This window comes from Palaemon carinicauda, chromosome 38 (assembly GCF_036898095.1).
Source record: "Palaemon carinicauda isolate YSFRI2023 chromosome 38, ASM3689809v2, whole genome shotgun sequence".
In the NCBI taxonomy this organism is placed as follows: Eukaryota; Metazoa; Arthropoda; class Malacostraca; order Decapoda; family Palaemonidae; genus Palaemon; species Palaemon carinicauda.
Genome location: NC_090762.1, coordinates 64,857,311 through 64,878,506, shown reverse-complemented (window position 1 = coordinate 64,878,506; position 21,196 = coordinate 64,857,311). Strand labels below are relative to the sequence as shown.

The 21,196-nt window shown below is 42.7% G+C and overlaps 1 protein-coding gene across 1 annotated transcript in view; it reads right to left on the bottom strand.

The window, feature by feature from the left end:
• Positions 1–21,196, bottom strand: part of mus81 (mus81 structure-specific endonuclease subunit) — a 266,143-nt gene that overhangs the window by 123,439 nt on the left and 121,508 nt on the right. The window contains exons 7-8 of the mRNA XM_068362324.1: positions 3,103–3,467; positions 2,662–2,824 (exon numbers count right to left, since the gene is read on the bottom strand). Of these exons, the coding sequence (XP_068218425.1) occupies positions 2,662–2,824; positions 3,103–3,467 (528 nt within the window). The remainder of the gene's footprint in view (positions 1–2,661; positions 2,825–3,102; positions 3,468–21,196) is intronic.

Here is a 21,196-nt window from a genome sequence, read left to right as displayed (position 1 = left end):
CTAGATCGCAAATCCTTTCAATGGATCCTCTTCCAAGTGCCGGATCTCCAGGTAGACCTCTTCGCGACGGAATCCAACCACAAGCTGAAATGTTATGTGGCCCCCAACCTGGACCCTCGGGCTTACGCCACGGATGCCATGTCTCTCGACTGGAACGCCTGGGAAATGATTTACCTTTTCCCACCGGTGAACCTACTGATGAAAGTGCTGGACAAACTTCGAACCTTCAAAGGTCAAGTAGCCCTGGTGGCCCCCAATTGGCCCAAGAGCAATTGGTTTCCTCTTTTACTGGAGCTGAATCTCCACCCTCACCAGATTCCCAACCCGACTTTGACCCAGATAGTACAAACGTGCACTGTGTTCGCTTCCTCAAACATTCAGACCACCCTAACTTTATGGACTTCATGAAGTTTGCGGCACACAAAGGGGCTAACATAGACCCCCAGAATACTTTATTTTTAGAATCTGACAAGAGAGACTCCACTCTTCGTCAATATGACTCAGCGGTCAAAAAACTAGCTAAGTTTTTGAAAGATTCTAGTACTGACTTTATGACACTAAACCTAACGGTAACCTTTTTCAGAACCTTGTTTGAGTCGGGCTTAGCAGCCAACACTATTACTACCATCAAGTCTGCCTTGAAGAAGATTTTTCTAATCGGCTTTAATATAGATCTAACAGATTCATTGCTAGCTTCGATCCCAAGAGCCTGTGCCAGACTGAGACCATCTTCTCGTCCTAGCCCGATTTCCTGGTTTCTCAATGATGTTCTTAAACTAGCGTCAGAAACCGTCAACGATTCATGTGAGTATATCCCTCTACTCAGGAAAACTCTCTTTCTCGTGAGTTTGGCATCTGGCGCCAGGATTTCGGAATTAGCTGCCTTATCAAGGGATCCAGGCCACATAGAGTTCCTTCCGTCAGGAGAGGTCCTCCTCTCCCCAGACAAGGTCTTCTTGGCCAAAAATGAAGACCCTCAGAATAGATGGTCCTCCTGGAAAATCATCCCTCTCCTTCAGGATCCTTCCCTATGCCCGGTTACCACTCTAAAGTCCTTTCTATCAAGGACTTCCTATAAGACCTCGGGACCCTTGTTCATCAGGGAGCGGGGAGGGACTATAACTTTGAAAGGGATCAGACAACAGATCTTGTATTTTATTAAACAGGCCAATCCAGAGTCTTTTCCTCACGTCCACGACATTCGGGCGGTAGCGACCTCAATAAATTTTTTCCATCATATGAACTTTACAGATATCTCTAAATATACCGGATGGAAATCCCCCTCAGTGTTCAAGCGGCACTATCTTAAACAATTAGAGGCCCTTCAACTCGCTACCGTAGCTGCAGGGAGCGTGGTATCCCCCGGACAAATTCCTTCTAACTAATCCCTGAATCCTATATCTTCCACCTTCTTCCTCTTACCTGCCTCACTTACAGTTCCTACCTGAGTTCAGTTTGTTGTATCACACCCATGGGTGTTCCTAGTTCGTAACATTGCCATTTTATTATCATTGTTCAATTTATTCTTCCATACGAACTGTATTTCTTTAGTGTTCAAGTGTATGTAATTTGTTCCAGTGTTTGACCTTAATTGGTTTTGTTTTAAGTTAATGTTCTTTTGTCTTCCCTTCCTGGGATATTATACCTTATCATGCTGATGTTATTAAAGACGTCCGTCTTCTACGTTAACTTTTGATTAAACCACTGTTTGTTATGTTGATTTTTATTTGTTCCCGTATAGTTAATAAAGTTTGGGTTCGTTTTCTCTGGTACTATTTCACTGCGCGGCACAGGGATTGAGCCCAGAAAAGGGATTTTGACGAAGGAAAAATCTATTTCTGGGCGAGAGACCTGTGCCGCCCAGTGAACCCACCCTATTTGCTCCCCCCCTGTTCAGACCCCAAACTTAAGGGTGCTGTAAGGAGTGATGGGCAAGCGTGGGTTGGGTTAGTAGTACTGGTCTGCGAGGCAGGGGAGGTTGAACGGCACCTCACTATTGGGGGATTTCGAAGAGGAGAAGTCTAAATGGTACGAGACCTCTGGTATTTCGCCCCAGTCTATACCGACACCATTAGGTGAGCGAGCTAGTTCAACCTAGCATTCCTTTACATTTTTTCTCTGATAATATTAGCAGTTATATTCCTTTGAAATGGTGCTTAAGGAGCATTTCACTGGGCGGCACAGGTCTCTCGCCCAGAAATAGATTTTTCCTTCGTCAAAATCCCTTAATGCAATACAAACTCAATCACTCTATTACAGTGAAAAAAAAATTGCATTTTTTTAGGTTTTAGAGCAGGCATACACCAGTTTCATGAATGAAGTAATATGAACATCAGCTGTGTAAAGAAAAAATCAATATTATCAAAATTCTGTTTTACAAAATATTCTAAGACTTCTAAAATTTCTCCAAGGGAGCAATAGACAAGGATGGTGGGAGAATCTGGTACGCATTCTTTGCAATGTAAGATATAGAAGCAGTAGTCATTTTGAGCTGTTCTCAAGATACTGAATTTACTTCAAGATGAATAATAAAATAGTATTGAAAACTGGAAAATCTTCTATCAAAAAGGAAAGGACACCATAGTGTTTGTACAGCTACCAAAGGATAAATTATATCCAAACAATATTTGAGTTAATGTAACAGTAATATTAAACTAATACCTGTCACTATCAATACGGTAAGACAACCCAGAGTTACGAAGATCTGATAAGCGGCACTTGATGAGGAAACCCAAGAATCCATCATCTTCAACGCTAACAACAGCTTTATCTTTAAGTGGCGTTTCCATTTCTAAACTTGTTACATAACTGAATATCAAGGAACCTGAAAAATATGAAATTCTAATGACAAAGCTTTTTAGATTTATTTCATCTGTTTATAATATATAGACCAGATATAAAAGTAAAGAAACTTTTAATCTGGTAAAATCTTAACGAGTCTTCCATATTTCTATGTCATCTAAAAATAGAAATCCTAATGGTAACACTTAGATAAAAATGAGCATATATCACTTGTAATGTTATTTCATATAAAACATTATTTGGTATTACTTAATCTTGATATCAAGCATTGAATAATACAATATATCTCGCATAACTTACCACAGCTTTTGCCATCCAATGTCCCAAGTTTTTTTCCGGTATCATCAAAATTATTTTTCCTTTTTCTCTGAATTTCTTTCCCTTTCATATCAGAACTGATCAATTTGGATTTGGGGATACCTGATATTAAGCATTCTTTTGCTGCCAGAGAAGAATCTGATTCTGTGTTGCTCTCCAAAAACATCCCCTTCTTAACAGGAGAACCAGACAAACTAGAGGGACTACAGCTTCGAGAAGATAGTGTTACAACATCATCACCTCTGTCAGCTGTACTGGTAAGAATACAGGAGGTAGTATAACTATCTGTATCGGCCCCAGCTATTAACCTCACTGCTAGAGCCTTGCCATCATGTGTTAAACTGTACCTAAGAAATTGAGAATGAAAATGTAGAATGTGATTGGAAAACTTAGCAAAGCCTATGGAAAAAGCATTGTACCAAGGGAATGTGGAAAAATAAAAATCAACTACTTATATGACTAACTTTGGAAATACCCTATACAGTACATATTCATTTTAATAATCAAACCTGGAGTTCATTTACAGGATAACAGTTCCATAACACAAGATTAAAACAGACAAAACCTTAAATAACAATTACGTTTATGAAATATGAACCCAAAGTTTTCCTTATACTATGCTGTATAGACCCTTACAATATCAACCAGGGATTCTGGCATTGACTGAAGAACAAAGATATGTGTGCTTTAGGATGCAACCAGAGGTGTTTCTCACTCACTATGTACCAAATCCCATTACTTAACTTTGTAAGAGAGAACAGCTCAAGGAAGAAATTATTTGCAGGGGCTGAGAGGATGATTTTCATATTCTGAGGACTTCAACAATAATTCAAATACATCATTACTTGAACTATGTCATTATTTACAGGGGCAGCCTACAACCCTTCAATACTCCTGTTGATTCAGGCTACAGAAGCTTCTAATAAGAACCAATGATACTGGGATCAACTGTTATTTATTGATTATACGCACATCATTATGCCTTGCCTCACTAATTATTCACATCATTTGGAGCTTACCAGCAGGGGATTGCTAAAGATTTACAAAATATTATGGAAATAACATAAAAGACATACTTGGATAATAGAAATATAAAACCATGTATATCCGATGTATTCGTTGCAAGCACATAACTTGAAGTGGGTACCACGGTCCAAATATACCAGGTCAGCCAACGCACAGCTTAAGGTGTGAATCACCCATACTGTGACCTCACATGCCCTTGTTTCACATACGTGGCTAACCAAAACAAAGGACTGTGGCCTTAGGCAGCTACCCATAGAGGCAACGTGGACAATAGGAGTTGCTGTGTCCATATATCTTTTTATTCATTCATTCATTTCGTCAGTGATAATGCCAAGTAACTGCGCAGTATTTGGCTGTTATAATAGACGTGTAAAAAACTAAAAACTATGACAATGGGGCAGATGTCTTATACAAACCGCATGGAAATGTAAGGTGGCCATATTGAGAGGTCTTATAGGCAAATGGAAACAGCCAATTTACTATGAGTTCAATCAAGGTGATATGCATAAAGAACTATTAGAAATAATATCAAAGATAGAGGTTGTAGGTTATGCCGTGGTACCAGTGGTGCATGACGTAGGTTCTATAAATCTCCGTACTGTATGTGGAAACGCCTTAACATTGACCCTCTTGAAAATCGATATCTTTCAAAAATCCTAAGGCAGAAAGAGAAGTTTTTGTTTTCTCAGATGTTCCAATTTAATCAAATTACTTAGAAATAATTTTACTGACTCCAGTTTTTTCCCAAGTGTATTTCAGGTGATGGTATATGAGAAATGCTTAACCCTTTTACCCCCAGACTATTTGGAACCACAACCCTTAACCCCCTAGCCGTTTTTTTTTTTTAAGCACATTTTGCAATGTATATTTTTTAAATTGCTCTAACAGCCTTAATTTTCGTCATAGAGAGGTCAGGTTGGTCTCATTCTTCTGGAAAATGCCTGAAGTCTTATAAAGTTATCAAAAATATGCAAAAAAAAAAAAAATGTAAATAGCAGTTTTTTGCAAGGACGTACCAGTACGTCCATGGGGGTAAGGGGATGAGTTTTGTGAAACGTACCAGTATGTCCATTGGGGGTAAAAGGGTTAATAAAACCAAATCAGAATATGGGCTTGCATATAAGATCAATGAAATGTATCCAACTGTAACAGGTCAACAAACACAGCATGTTAAATTAGCAGTTCAATTGCTATTTAGGTTAAGTGCCTACTCGTTAAAATATTTAGGGGAATAGGGACTTGGAGTGTCCAAACTGGAGTCAAATATCTGACTTTATATCAGAGAGAAATTTAGCTTAGTAAATAAGTTTCAATTCACATTACTTACTAATTATTTGAAAACAACGATGGTATTTGTACAAAAATACTTCCGACCAATCAGGTATTAGGAATCTTTTCCAATCTGAAAGGGCACCCCTGCGAGTCGGTGCAAATCTGCCTCACTAAAATAAATTGACTATAGTGAGGGTACTGTGTATTTTCATTATTTTTCACAATGGGAAAAAAAATATTTTTACTTTTTTAAACTCAATGCAAATTATATGAGCAAAATAGTGAAAACATACCAACATATCTATACTCTTATCTTTTTTAATGAGGCAGATTTGCACTCACTCGCAAGGGTGCCCTTTTAGCTCTGAAAAGTTACTTACAAGCTGATTGGTTGGAAGCATTTTGTCCAAATGGCATCATTGTTTTCAAATAATTACCAAGTACTGTAATATGAATCAAAACTTATTTACTAACCTAAATTTCTCCCTCAGATGTATGATTTGTCAATAAATAATGTTAACAAATAAAGATACTGTATTATTAAGTGTTGTGATAGCAAGTCTAAATTCAATAACATCATCTGCCAAAATCAAAGACAGGAGCTGGTTTTCGGATGCACGCTGCATAAATTTGCAACTTTTGCATATTTTAACAAAAAAGTGTGATAAATTACATTAAGCTTAAGAAAAACATGTTATAATAAATATTCTTTCAATATCAGAATCTACAAAATACATGTAATTAATAAAACTCGCCATAGGTGAAAACTTGCGGTTACGTAAAAGGAACAGCCTACAGTCAAACATTGAAGAGGGGAGCACTTTCTTTAGCAAGAGGAGGGATATAGGGATCAAGATTACATACTCAATCTTCTTTCTTGTAACCTAGATGTCTAAAAGGTTAACTAAGGATGCAAAACAAAAAGGTTTATCAGGAGGAGGATCTAAATAGATTAAAGCACTCAAGACTCTACAGGAGCCATTATCGTTGTCATCCCATCTATAATTAATTAGCCTAGTCTTCCATGGATTTTCCCCATAACTAAAAGGAAAATAATTTTAGCACTTTGAACTTTTAAATTGATCGGCAACTACTGAAACACTTTTAAAGTATATGAGAAGGACTGTAAAGCAAGAGTACTCTTCAAAACAGTTTTAAATCACAGCATTGCCCTCACCACAATACGCAAAAAGAATGGGAATCATGATTTCCCAGAAACAATTCCCTTGAACACTCCACAAGGTAATTGCTAATAAATACAGAAAAAGACAATGCATAGTAATAAGGGATGTATGTGGTAAGAGATTAGTTTGAGGTAGTATGAGGAAGGGTAGTGAGTGGTGGAATGGAGTGAAGATGAAGGTGGAACAGTAGAAGAGGGCTTTTGAAGGACGACTGCAGAGTAAGAATACTGAGAAATATGAAATATATATATATAGGGAAAATGTAACAGTATTGAGAAATATGAAAAATATATAGGAAAAAAATTTGGAAGTAAAATAGCAGCTAAGCTGAGGCAAAAAGGGAGTCTCAGGGACTGGGAAGTTCATATAAAGTGAATAAGAAGTTTTGGAAAGGAGTTAAGAGAGTAAGGAAGAGAGGATCGAGGAGTGAATAGGCAATGAAAGACGAAAATAGAAGGTTATTGAAAGAAGAAGAGGAAAGAAAAAGATGGGCTGAATATTTAGAAAGGTTGCTGAATGTTGAGGATGATAGGGAGGCAGATATAATTGCTGTTGTAGGTGTTGAAGTGCCAGTGATGGGAGATGACAATTAGAGATTACCAGAGAGGAAGTGAAGACAGCACCAGATGAGACAAGCAAAAAAAAACACCTGGTATGCATAGTATAATAGCCGAGATGCTAAAGAAGGTGGTTTGACTATGCTGAATTAGTTGGTGAGATTATTTAATATATGGCTCGTATTGCCAATGGTGTCAGTAGACTAGGTGTGTGCATGTATTGTTCCATTATACAATGGTAAATGAGATGTGCAAAAGTATTGTAATTGTGGGGATATTAGTTTATTGAGTGTGGTTGTATAAGTGTATGGTAGAGTGTTAATCAATTAGGAGTAAGGATAAAATGGAGGATGCAATCTTAGAGGAGCAGGGTGGCTTTATAAAAGGAAGGGGTGTATACATCAGATTTTTATAATTTGGCAGATATTGGAGAAATATTTACTAAATGGTAAGGAGGTATATTTTGCATTTATAGATCTGGAGAAAGGTTTAGATCAAGTTGATAGGGAAGCGATGTAGAATGTGATGAGGTTATATGGAATTGGTGGAAGATTGCTCCAAGCAGAAAGAGTTTATATGTAGGCAGTAAAGTGATTGTTAGGATAGGGAATGAAGTGAGCAAGTGGTTTCGTGAGAGTGGGGATGTGTGATGTCGCCATGGTTGTGTAATTTGTTTGGTGATGGAGCTGTAAGAGAGGTGAATGCTCGAGTGCTCAGTCAAGGATTGAAACTGATAGATGAGAGTGATAATGTGTGAGAGGTGCATCAGTTGTTTGCAGATGATACTTTATTGGTTGCAGACTTAGAAGAGAAGCTGTGTTGATTAGCAACAGTATTTGAAAGGGTATGTGAGAAAAGGAAGTTGCAAGTAAATGTGGGTGATAATAAGTATTTGAGGTGCACATGAAGTGAGGGTGGTGCTAGATTGAATGTCAGGTAGTAAGGAGAGTTCCTTGAGGTAGATCAGTTTAAGGAGGATTGTTGTTGCTGCAAATGGTGGAATGGAGGCAGATGCACATCACAGTGAATGAAGGATGTAAAGTGTTGGGGGCAGTGAAGGGTATGGTAAAGAACATAAGGTTAGGAATTAATGCAGAGAGCTCCGTATGAGAAAGTGTTTATACCAACTCTGATATATGGATCGGAGTTGTATTAAATGAGTGATAAGAGACATAAATTGGCTGTGTTCAAAGTGAAGTATCTGAGGAGTATGGCCAGTGTATCCCAGTTAGATAGGGTTAGAAATGAAATAGTAAGAGTGAGAACGGGTTGGAGAAATGAATTGGCTGTTCGAGTGTATATGAATGTGTTGAGGTGGTTAGGCCATTTAGAGAGGATGCAAAATGGTTGTCTGCTGAATAAGGTGATGAATACAAGAGTTGATGGGAGAAGTGCAAAAGGAAGGCAAAGGTTTGGGTGGATGGATGAAGAAAGATCCTAGGTGACAAGAGGATTGATGTGAGAGAGTTAAAAAGTGTGTTGGAAATAAAACTGAACGCCTAGTGATTGTGATGCACTTCCGATAAGCCCTACTGCTACATCAGGTCACCTTATGGTGACTGCTGAGGTAGCTTCAGTAAGGAAGGTAGCATCAGCAGGGGTCAGCACATGAAGCTTCATTTGTGGTTTAAGACTGAGGGAGGGGGGGGGGGTCTGTGGCAGCCTAGCAGTATCAACCAAGGGTCTTGGCAAGAATGAACCTGCCATCCTCACCTCGAGCCTCACACAGATATTTATTTATTCCTGTGCTGCAAGTGAGGCATTCAGTCAAAAAATGCCTCCCTTTCAAGGATATCAAACAGTTGTCACAATATGGTTGGTGTTGGCTGGCAGAAACTTGTGTCATCCGAGTGTGACCAATGCGGAGAAAACAAAGAGTAGTCTCCCACTTTCGGGACATCCCGTTATACCTCCAAGGGGATATAACATTACTTATTTCTCTCATCTAATTTTCAGCTAAACTATCCCAATGCTGTTGCCAATTATTATAAATAAAATTCTTAATTGTAGGTAAAAAATCATTACAGGGAATGGGATACCTTCTGGGTAGCAATTCGGCAGCAGCATTCTTTGCCAGTGAATCTGCCTCCTCATTTCCAGACAAACCTACGTGCTGGAACCTAGCAAAATCGAACTGTTATACCTTTGAGGCCAATAATTAAGTCACTCTAAAATATTTAAAACTAAAGGGTCACTGGATATAAAACCTTCTAAAACTTGTAGGACACTTCTTGCATCACTAAAAATTATAAAATTGCCCTCCTTTTTAATGATATTTTCTCAATAGCAGTTAGTATGCCATATAATTCAGCAGCAAATATGGAAGATATTAGAGGAAGTGCACCTCTACAGTTAAAAGAACTACTATATACTCCAAATCCAATGCCAGCATCAGATTTGGAGCCATCAGTATACATAGAAGTCAAATCCTCATGTTTTTCCACATGTTCCATAAAAACAGACCTGGCTTCTAATTCAGTTATGATCTTATTTAATACCAATAAAATATCTATAAAAAGATATCTGGTAATTTCCATGGAGTGTTTGGTGATATCCTAAATGGAAATAACAATTTCTTCCTATATCTTCCTATGTGGCCGCGGGGGCATATAAAAATTAGAATAGCGCCAACGTTATCCCTGCGTGTCGTAAGAGGCGACTAAAAGGGACGGGACGAGGGGGCTGGGAACCCCCTCTCCTGTATCTACATCCTGTGAGACATCAACAAGGAGATGGAGCTGGGGGGAGAGTGACTGCTCCCCGCACTCTAGTTTTGGGGTGTTTGAATGTGTGTGGATGTAGTACGATAGAGAGTAAAAGATGTGAAATTGGAAGTATGTTTAGGAATAGAAGGATGGATGTATTGGCCTTGTGTGAGACGAAGATAAAAGGAAAGGGTGAAGTGATGTTTGGTGAAATGTCTGGTAAAGTGTCTGGGATTGAAAGGGGAAGAGCGAGAAAGGGTGTGGCTTTGTTGCTGAGTGAATGGATGACAGGTAAAGTAGTGGAATGGAAGGAGATATCATCTAGGTTAATGTGGGTAAGGGTTAGGTTGGCAAGGGAATGTTGGGCCAGGTAGTGAGAAAAGTGAAGAAGAGCGGAATGAGTTCTGGAATGAATTAACTAGGTGTGTAGAAGGACTGGGTAGAAGGAATTATGTAGTTGTCATGGGTGATTTAAATGCTAGAGTGGGCGCTGGAGAGGTAGAAGGTGTCATTGGGAAGTATGGTGTACCAGGTGAAAATGAGAGTGGTGAGAGACTGGTGGATATGTGTGTTGAGCAAGAGATGGTGATAAGTAATAGCTTTTTTAAAAAGAAAGATAAAAATAAGTATACATGGGTAAGAGTGGCAAATGGAAGAGTAGTAGAAAGGGCATTAATGGAATATGTGTTGATAACTAAAAGAATGTTTGGAAGATTGAAAGACGTGCACGTGTTTAGGGGTATGGCTAACGGTATGTCTGATCATTTTTTGGTGGAAGGAAAATTAGTTGTACCAAAGAGTGGGGGAATAGAGTAGGTGAATGTAAAAGGGAGCTAGTGAGGGTGGAAGAGCTAATAAAAGCGGGGGTAAAAAGTAAATATCAGGAAAGGTTGAAAATGACATATGACGAAGTGAAAGTAAGAGAAACTGGCAATTTAGAGGAGGAGTGGAAGTTAGTAAAAGAAAATTTTGTTGGGATTGCAAGTGATGTGTGTGGCAAGAAGGTTGTTGGAGGCAGCATGAGGAAGGGTAGTGAATGGTGGAATGGAGTGAAGGTAAAAGTGGAAGAGAAAAAGAGGGCTTTTGAAGAATGGCTGCAGAGTAATAGTGTAGAGAAGTATGAAAAATATAAAGAGAAAAATGGAGTTTTTATGATAAAACTAAGTTTTATGAATACTTACCAGGCAGTTATATATACATAGCTAATAATCTCTATTTCGGCAGAATTTTTCTAAACGCGGCAACTGCCTTGTGGTGGTTGGGTGGTTACACCCGTTAAAGGGTGGTACGAGGAATCATTCCCGTTTTCTGTTCTTCAGTTCATCTATGCCCGACCTGTCTCCTGAGGGGAGGTGGGTGGGCCTTCGAATGTATATATAACTGCCAGGTAAGTATTCATAAAACTTTGTTTTATCATAAAAACTCCATTTTTATGAATAGAACTTACCTGGCAGTTATATATACATAGCTGATTAACACACTTGGAGGAGGGTGAGAGACAGTAAACATCGTTGGGGAAACAACCAAAAAAGTTGTAGGAGAAAAAAAACCTTGATTCCTTACCTGCTAAGGTAGCTGACTTCAAAGATTCCTGCCTCTTGAGTCGCTTTCCCTTAGGAGAGTCAGCCAGGATGTGACCTGCAGTGCTGAAAACACTCAATCGAGTCTGTCAACGGGGTGAGACCAACAATCTGACTAGACTTCAGGACTACCTATTGGCCAATATAAAAAACTGCAACCTTACCAAAACCAACCACCTAACCTTTGCAAAGTAGATAAAAATTATCTAACTAAACTGAGGTGACTGTACACAAGTCGAAGACCTCAGACAACCATTAAAAACACCAACCCACACACAAGTATACAAAACTAAGGTTGAGGGGAGGTAGTAACTCCTTTGCCTAATACAGAAGCCGTAGCTACGTATGGGCCCAAGGTATAGCATTTCTCATAATCCACTCTCACCTCTCTGAGGTAATGAGAGGCGAACACAGAGTTGCTCCTCCAGAATGTCGCATCCATAATTTGTCTGACCGACATGTTCTTGCAGTAAGCAAGCGAGGTCGCAATGGCTCTCACTTCGTGAGCCTGCAATTTTAAAAGTCCGAAGTGTTCCTCCTCACACAAGAGATGCGCTTCTCTTATAACTTCCCTCAGGAAAAAAGACAAAGCATTCTTGGAAAGGGGCTTCTGAGGATCTTTCACAGAACACCACAAGGAGCTAGAAGAGCCTCTCACATTTTTTGTGCGAGACAAGTAGGCCTTGAGGGCTCGTACTGGACAGAGGAGCCTCTCTTGCTCTTGACCCACTAGGTTAGTCAAGTTAGGAACCTCAAAGGTCCTTGGCCAGGGCTTTGAAGGGTTCTCGTTCTTAGCAAGGAAGTCTAATCCTAAGGCACAAACTGCCCCATTCAGATTGAAGCCTACCTGTTTTTCAATTGCATGGACTTCACTGACTCTTTTAGCTGTTGCCAAGGCCAAAAGGAAGAGGGTTTTCTTCGTAACCTCCCTAAGGGGAGCTTGTGAGATGGGTTCAAATCTCTTGGTGCACAGACATTTAAGCACCACATCAAGGTTCCAAGAAGGGGGCTTTAACAGGACCTGCTTGGTTGTCTCAAAAGACTTCAAGAGGTCATGTAAGTCCTTATCGTGAGACAAGTCCAAGCCTCTATGCCGACAGACTGAAGCGAGCATACTTTTGTACCCCTTGATTGTGGGCACAGCCAGCTTAGCGTCCTGCCTGAGGTACAACAAGAAATCAGCAATCTGGCTCACAGAGGTAGTGGATGAGGAAATCTTGTGCTTCCTACACCAAGCCCTAAAAGTCTCCCACTTGGACTGGTAGACCCTCTGTGAAGAGACCCTCCTCGCTCTGGCGATAGCTTTCGGAGCTTGCGCTGAAAATCCTTTCGATCTGACGAGCTTCTCGATAGTCTGAAGGCAGTCAGGTTGAGAGCGAGGGGGTTTTGATGATACCTCTCAAAGTGGGGTTGTCTGAGCAGCTTTGGACTTGCAGGGAGGCTTCTTGGAAAGTCCATCAACAAGTCCACCACCTCCGTGAACCATTCCCTCATCGGCCAGAAAGGAGCTATCAGGATCATTCGTCCCGAATTGAGGAGAGCGAATTTCCTGACTACCAGATTGATGATCTTGAACGGGGGAAAGGCATATGTGTCCATCCCCGTCCAATCCATCAAAAAGGCATCCACTGCTATTGCCTCCTAGTCCGGAACCAGGGAGCAATAGTTGGGGATCCTCTTGGATAAGTTGGAGGCGAAAAGATCGATGAGGGGTCTCCCCCACAGCCTCCAGAGACTCTGACAGACCTGTTGGTTGAGGGTCCATTCTGTAGGAAGGACCTGCCCTTTCCTGCTGAGCATGTCCGCCCTCACATTTCTCTGTCCCTGAACAAACCTCGTCAGCAGACCTATCTTGTTCTCCTTCGCCCAAAGAAGGAGCTCCCTTGCTGTTTCGAACAGAGACAGAGAGTGATTACCCCCTTGCTTTCTGATGTAAGCAAGAGCTGTGGTGTTGTCTGAATTGACCTCCACAATCTTCCCAGACACCAAGTCTTTGAAGGCCTTTAGCCCCAGAAAAATGGCCATCAGCTCCTTGTTGTTGATGTGCCATTCCAGCTGATTTCCTTCCCAATAGCCTGAGACCTCCTTGCTTCCTAGTGTTGCCCCCCAACCTGACTCTGATGCGTCTGAAAACAACACTAGGTCTGGGTTCTTCTTGTGTAAGGAGATCCCTTCCCCTAACAAGGCTGGATCCAGCCACCACTTCAGAAGATTCTTGACTTCTGCTGGAATGGGGAAGGAAAAGGAGTCTTCCTGCGTCTTTCTGTTCCACGTTTTCAAAAGAAAGTGCTGTAGAGGCCTTAGATGGAGTCTTCCCAGAGAGACAAACTGTTCAAGGCAGGATAGAGATCCCAGCAAACTCATCCACTCCTTCGCTGAGCCCCTCTTCTTGTCCAGGAAAGCTCTGACTTTTTCGAGACACTTGGTCTGTCTTTCATGTGAGGGAGAAGCCCAAAAAATAACTGAATTCAGAACTATCCCCAAATAGAGAATAGTCTGATTCGGCTTGATCTGAGACTTCTCCCTGTTGATGACCAGGCCTAGATCTTGAGCCATCATAAAAGTCTTTCGTAAATCCTCCAGACATTTCTCCCTCGATCGTGAACGAATCAGCCAATCGTCCAGATAGGAGGATATCCTTATTCCCTCTTGATGCAGCCAGCCTGACACATTCGCCATTATCCTGGTGAAGACTTGAGGAGCCGTGCTGAGACCGAAGCAAAGAGCTCTGAATTGGAAGCACTTGCCCTGCATTACAAATCTCAGGTACTTCCTTGAAGTCGGATGGATGGGGGGTATGGAAATACGCGTCCTGCAAGTCGAGGGACACCATCCAGTCCCCTGGACGTACTGATGCCAGCACCGACTGAGTCGTCTCCATGGAGAACTTTGTCCTCTCCACAAAGACGTTGAGAGAACTGACATCCAGGACGGGTCTCCATCCGCCCGAGTTCTTGGGGACTAAAAACAGGCGATTGTAAAAGCCTGGGGAGGATAGATCCTGAACCGGTTCTATCGCTCCCTTGTCTAGCATTTGGTCGACTAGGTCTATTAGGGCCTTCTGTTTCCCCGGATCTGTGTACCGGGCTACTAAGGCCAGCGGAGCATCTGCGAGAGGAGGTTTCTTCAGAAAGGGGATCTTGTATCCTTCCTTGATGACTGAGAGGGACCAGGTGTCTGCCCCTCTCCTCTTCCAAGACTGCCAACAACCTGACAGTCTTGCGCCTACTGTCTGGAGGAAACGAACTTCATTTTCTGGAGCGAGGTCTGAACGAACCCCTAGTAGATCTTGGTCCTGACTCTTGCTTTCTTCCTCTAAAATATGGTCTTGAAGAAGTAGTCCTGCCCCGGGAAGGGCTGCTGGAATTTCTTTTCCTCTCGTTTCGAAGAAGAAGGAGTGGCTGCCAAGGGCTTACAAGCTGAACGAGATGATAGGTCTTGGGTGGTTTTTTGGGCCAGCGAAAGCGTAATGTCTCTAACCAGGGACTCGGGAAAAAGATGTTGAGACAGGGGGGCGTAAAGAAGCTCAGACTTCTGCGCAATGGTAACAGACCTTGAAGCAAAAGAGCAAAGCAGGGCTCTCTTCTTTAGTATCCCAGCTGAGAACAGCGCAGCCAACCCCTTTCGCCCCATCTCTGAGGGCCTTGTCCAAACAGGACATAATACTGGTAAGGTCCCTAGTTCCTTTCATCTGGTCAGTTTTTCTTGCCAGAGTCCCTAGCGACCAGTCTAGAAAACTAAAAACCTCAAAGGCTCTAAAAAGGGATTTTGACGAAGGAAAAATCTATTTCTGGGCGAGAGACCTGTGCCGCCCAGTGAAATGCTCCTTATGCACCATTTCAAAGGAATATAACTGCTAATATTACCAGAGAAAAAATGTATAGGAATGCTAGGTTGAACTAGCTCGCTCACCTAATGGTGTCGGTATAGACTGGGGCGAAATACCAGAGGTCTCGTACCATTTAGACTTCTCCTCTTCGAAATCCCTCAATAGTGAGGAGCCGTTCAACCTCCCCTGCCTCGCAGACCAGTACTACTAACTCAACCCACGCTTGCCCATCACTCCTTTCAAGCACCTGATTCATATAAGTCCAACGTATTTTTTCTCGTGTTTTCCATTGGATTTATCATCAACTTTCTCTCGATGGCCGATTCCCAAGATACCCCATCGAAGTTAAGTACTTTATCCATGAGTTTTAGCGAGATTGGGCAGTGTAAACTTTGTTTTTATTATTGAGAAGTGTTTATATATGAGCGGCGTCCCCGTTCTTACTTTCGCCTCTGCCCTTTGTCTCGTTAGTTCGTCCGTCATTAATATTCGTTCGAACCTTTAGGAGTTTTTTCCTTATATTCATATAGTACACCGACTTTATGCTTTCATATAGCATTTATTTTATGTTATCCTATGATATCGGTGTTAGCGTTTCATCAGGAGTAGGTTATGTTGGTATGCCTGCATTCGTGCATGTTGGTGGATAGCGTCACCATTGAGATTGTTTCGCTAGTTCTAGGAGCGTTAATATCGACCATCTCACTTATTATTAGTAAACTTTTTGTTTTATTACGCTCCACCTAGTTTTACATTTGGTTCGAGTGGGACTCTCGCGTATTTTGTGGTTTGTACTGTCCGATCTACCGCTTCAGTAACTAGGTTGGTACCCCTGCTTTCCATCTCCTGATGGCGTCATGCTCCTCCCTTACCACTCGCCCGAGTCCCTCTCTCGCCATATTTTTTCTGCATGCCTAACCTTACTTACGTGATTTCGCTTTTAATTCATTAATTATTTTTATGTATTTGTGCATTGATATTATATTTATTGCTTTACTCCGTTATGATCATATTTTTGGGATTTTCATGTCATGTTGAGGGGATCTCCAGTTGGTAGCCCTGTCTACCACTGCGCACTGGCGATTCCCCGGTACCATTACCCCCCCCCCACAGGTTGGGGAGGCTATTCCATCCCCCCCCTTCAGTGTACACCCTTCCTCTCACTCGATGGTTGTTGGTTATGACATACGGGTCAAGTATGCTTGTACCTCAGTCTTCCCTCAACGTTCCGACATATTGAGGATTGAGTATACCAACGGGGTATGACTTAGTCTCATTCATTCATACCGGGCGGTTTCGTCTCCCCCCTCCCGTCGCCCCGATTGGCCATCGGTCGGGGAGGGGGAAGGCCGGGACCACCGGGGACTATCACACGTGATTAGTCGGTATAACTGCACCTTGGTGTAACCTTGCTTTTAGCTACGGTTGTTAGAATGAGCACTTATATTAGGAGTGTCTCCACCTACGGTACCTCCTGCTATTATCGTCCGTATAGGACTTATTAATATCCCATATCATTATATTATATTCTACATGAATCATTACCTTTGTCCCGGTACCTCCGGTAGGGTAGGGGGGTTCCATTGGCTCCCCCCGCGCTCTCCCGTTGTACCCTCCCGTCATCAGACATCGGAGCCGCCGGGCTCTTAACTACAAGATCGGTTGACACTGACACAGTTTTGATTAATATCCTCCCTCCGGGAGCCCTATTCATTACAGACATTAGTTTCAGATCATAATTGGCGTTCTCTATTTATGTACTTTAAGGATGTATCTTAGGTACTTTAAGTTTACTTTAAGTTACTTTAAGTTTACTTTAAGTTTACTTACCAACCCTGTTCCCCGGCCCCGGGGGCCCCGGAACTAGTTATGATTATATATTCATCACTGTTTTTTGCATCCTTTTTCATACCCGGCTCTGCCGGATTGCTCTTGGAATAGTCTCAGTTCTCTGCATGTTTAGTCTAAGGCTATACATTTATTTTATTAACTGGCAGGTCCCGGACCCTTCGGGACCCCTTATAGAGAAACTAGTAGATGCTCATGGACTATTCCTTTTACAGGTGGTCCGTTGCCGGATGACAGCCTGCGCGGCCGTCCTTCACCAGCCTTGCGGACATGCTGTCTGTCGGTCCCACGCGGACTGTGGGATCCAGATGGACGATATTGTTGTATGGCACCCTGACAACTGCCTTATCTGTTATGACCTTATCTCCACCCTCGCTTCAGATTCGGTGAGCCTCTTTCAGTCATTTTTGTATTTACATTCCCTTCACTGGGCGGCATCAATATGATACATACTCATTGACTTCTGTTATGAATCTTCGGGTTCATTCATCATTTTGTCCCTCGGGTTTGCTAACCTTATCCCCGTCCTTTCAGAGTTCCCAGGCGGTTAAAACTTCAGCAAGAGCCACTTTGAAATTGTGGGTAGGCGGCTTCGCCCGTAACGTAAAGGCCAGGAAGCCCTACGTCCTCTCAGAAGATTATTGTAGTCTTATCTACCCGAACGCAAAATCTTCGGCAGCAGTGCCTAGGCAAGTGGCGGCTCCTATAATTGCCGACATTGCGGAAACCGTAGAACTCAATCTCGTCCAGGATACAGACATCGCTGACGACCCGGACCCCATTGAAGACAATGTTACGGCTCTGAACTTAGACATAGAGCCCATGGTTTTAGACGAACCAGACACAGGTAAGGTGGTAAGTGAGGCAGGTGGGTCTGGCGCTAAGACCTCTCTTCTTAGCCCCTCTTTTTCTTCAACTTCTAATAATTCTTCCTTTCTTGGTTTTGAAGGGAACCGCGAATCCTCCCCGAGATCGCTCTCGGTTCCTCCCAAGGTCTAATCTCAGAAGAGACCTTTAGTGAGGACTCGTAAGAATCCTACACTACCTAGATCATTTAGACGAGATGATCCAGCTCCGACATCGATCACATGACCTTGGCTGAGTTGAGAGCATGCCTTCTAGCTGAGTCCACTAAGCCAGAGAAGTCACTCTTGGAGGAGGAAGGCACTCCCAGACCCAAAGGTTCCCCAGTTTCATACCACATACCAGCTTTTGAAGCAAGACGACCTGGTGGAAACGAGAAGGAAGTCTCAACTGCTTGTCTCCGCTCCTTCATCCAGTCATCAATCTTCGCAAGAGCCTTCTTTGCGGAAATCAACAGTTTCATCTTGATGAAGGCCGACTGTTTCTTGGCCTTCTTTCTGTTAAATTGGGATTGAGGAGATTGAGCGGCAGCAGGTTGGAATTCCTCTCCAAAAAGTTTAAGAAGGGAGCGAGAGAGAACTTTGTAATCTCCAGCAGCGTCGGCAGGTTTATCATCGTCATCAGAGACCTCCTCGAGGTCCTGATCCACATCTGCAACATCCTTCGAACGAGAAGAAGGCTCCTTAGAATCCGACAATGGCAAATCAAAGGAATCGTCCTGCAAAAGAAGGGTTGCATCCTGGAGCCCAGCGCTAGAACAAGAGGCAGTATCGTCCCGAAGAGGCAGGCTGGTATCGTCCTGGCGCCGAGAACGAGAAGCAGTATCGTTCTGGTGCCGTGAGCGAGAGGCGGTATCGTCCTGGCGTAGTGAACGAGAGGCGGTATCGTCATGGCGTCGGGAACGAGAGGCGGTAACGTCCAGGTGTCGAGAACGAGGGGCGGTATCGTCCTGGCGAAGTGAACGAGAGGAGATATCGTCCTGGTATCGTGAACGGGAGGAGGTATCGTCCTGGTATCGTGAACGGGAGGAGGTATCGTCCTGGCATCGAGAACGAGAGGCAGTATCGTCCTGGCATCGAGAACGAGAAGCAGTATCATTCGAGATAGTATCGTCCCGGTATCGAGAACGAGAAACCGTATCGTCCTGGTATCGAGAAGAAGTATCGCCTTGTGAAAGCGCACATTCCTCATCCTGGCGCAGAGAGGGAGAAGTTTTCTTAAGAGAAGAACTCCGTTCTCTCTTAGAAGTAGACTTCTTAATAGGTAACGAGTCGTCTTTACGTCTATCAGACTGGGCGTGAGGGCGGCTAAATGCTTGCACTAACGTAAAAAGTTGTTCCTGCATGACAGACATAAAGGATTTAGCAACATCAGCTGGGTCTCGCGGTCCCGAAGGGGAGGGTTGACGAATAACACTCGTAGAAGGGGGAGGATCTTCGGCAGTAAAATCCTGACTTGCAGGCTTAGGCTTCGCCCTTTTCACAGGCACGGAGTCGAAATCATCCTCCGACGGACAAGGTTCATAACTGCTAGAACCGGGAGAGAAAGAATGAGACATTTCGTCTCGGTTCCATCTCCTCTTAGTAGGTCTTGACGCTTCAAACTTCCATTTACGTCTGGGCGAATTCGGAGAAGAAATTAACACATCCGACACGTCTTTTCCGTGACGGTCAAGAACAGCCAGGGAATCGGCAACAGGGCTGTTTGAGGCGACGGCTGCCCGAGGGTACGTACCTGTCACCCCCTTTCGGTTGTCGACGTACCTTCTCCCTTGGTCCTGGGAGCTTGGTAGAGGTCTAGGCCTAGGGTAATGACAGGTTCGGTCAGTCGCCACCTCCACTGCACTAACACAAGCACTTTCACTATCCTTACCTTTAAAGGCCTCCAGTTGTTCTTTAATGGCCTTCAACTCGGCAGCCAAACTAGCGTACCGAGGGTCATCCGCAGATACGGATCCTGTAGGAGGTGCAGGAGTTACTAACTTACGGGAAGGATCAACTTCCAAAGAGGAATCAATTATAGGTTCAAAAGATAAATCTACACTAAGTTAGTCTTCCTTACCACTAACAGACTTAGACTTAGACCTAGAAGCTCTCCTAACTCTATCGAGCTCTAGTTTACGCACATAGCGCTTCATAATCAACCAATCCTTTTCATCCAAAACTTTACATTCCCCGCACCTATTATTAAGGGCACATTCAAAGCCCCTACAATTCAAACACACGGTGTGAGGGTCTACCGCCATTTTCGGTAGTCTGACCTTACATTCCTCATTCGCACAGACACGGTAATGACTTTTTTCATTCATAATGAAAACTGCAAAAAAGCAAAGAAATAACAAAAACACAATTGCCAAAACCCCAAATCAGAGCACTTCACCAAATAGCAGACTGGTACAGCGATACAGGGAAAGCGAAGAAAAACTCTTAATGACGGACCAACGTGTTGTCGATCCGGCCGGCAGAGATGAACTGAAGAACAGAAAACGGGAATGATTCCTCGTACCACCCTTTAACAGGTGAAACCACCCAACCACCACAAGGCGGTTGCCGCGTTTAGAAAAATTCTGCCGAAATAGAGATTATTAGCTATGTATATATAACTGCCAGGTAGGTTCTATTCATAAAAATGTGGAAGTAAAGCGCAAGGTATGTGAGGCATAGAGGACAGCTGACCTGAGGTGGGGTCAGGGATTGGGTCATTCATATTAAGAGAATAAGAAGTAGTTTTGGAAAGAAGTGAAGAAAGTAAGGAAGGCTGGCTCAAGAATTGAAGAGACAGTGAAAGATGGAAATGGGAGGTTGTTAAAAGGAGAGGAGGCAAGGAAAAGATGGGCGGAATATTTTGAAAGTTTACTGAATGTTGAGGATAATAGGGAGGTAGATATAATTGCTGTTGCAGGTGTTGAGGTGCCAGTGATGGGAGATGAGAATGAGAGAGAGATTACAATAGATAAAGTGAGGAGAGCACTAGATGAAACGAGAGTAGGAAAAACGTCTGGTATAGATGGTGTGAGAGCTGAGATGGTGAAGGAAGGGGTTGTGACTGTACTTGAATGGTTGGTGAGATTGTTTACTATGTGTTTTGTGTTGTCAATGGTACCAGTAGATTGGGTTTGTGCATGTATTGTACCACTATATAAGGGTAAGGGAGATGTGCACGAGTGTTGTAATTCAAGAGGTATTAGTTTGTTAAGCGTAGTTGGAAAAGT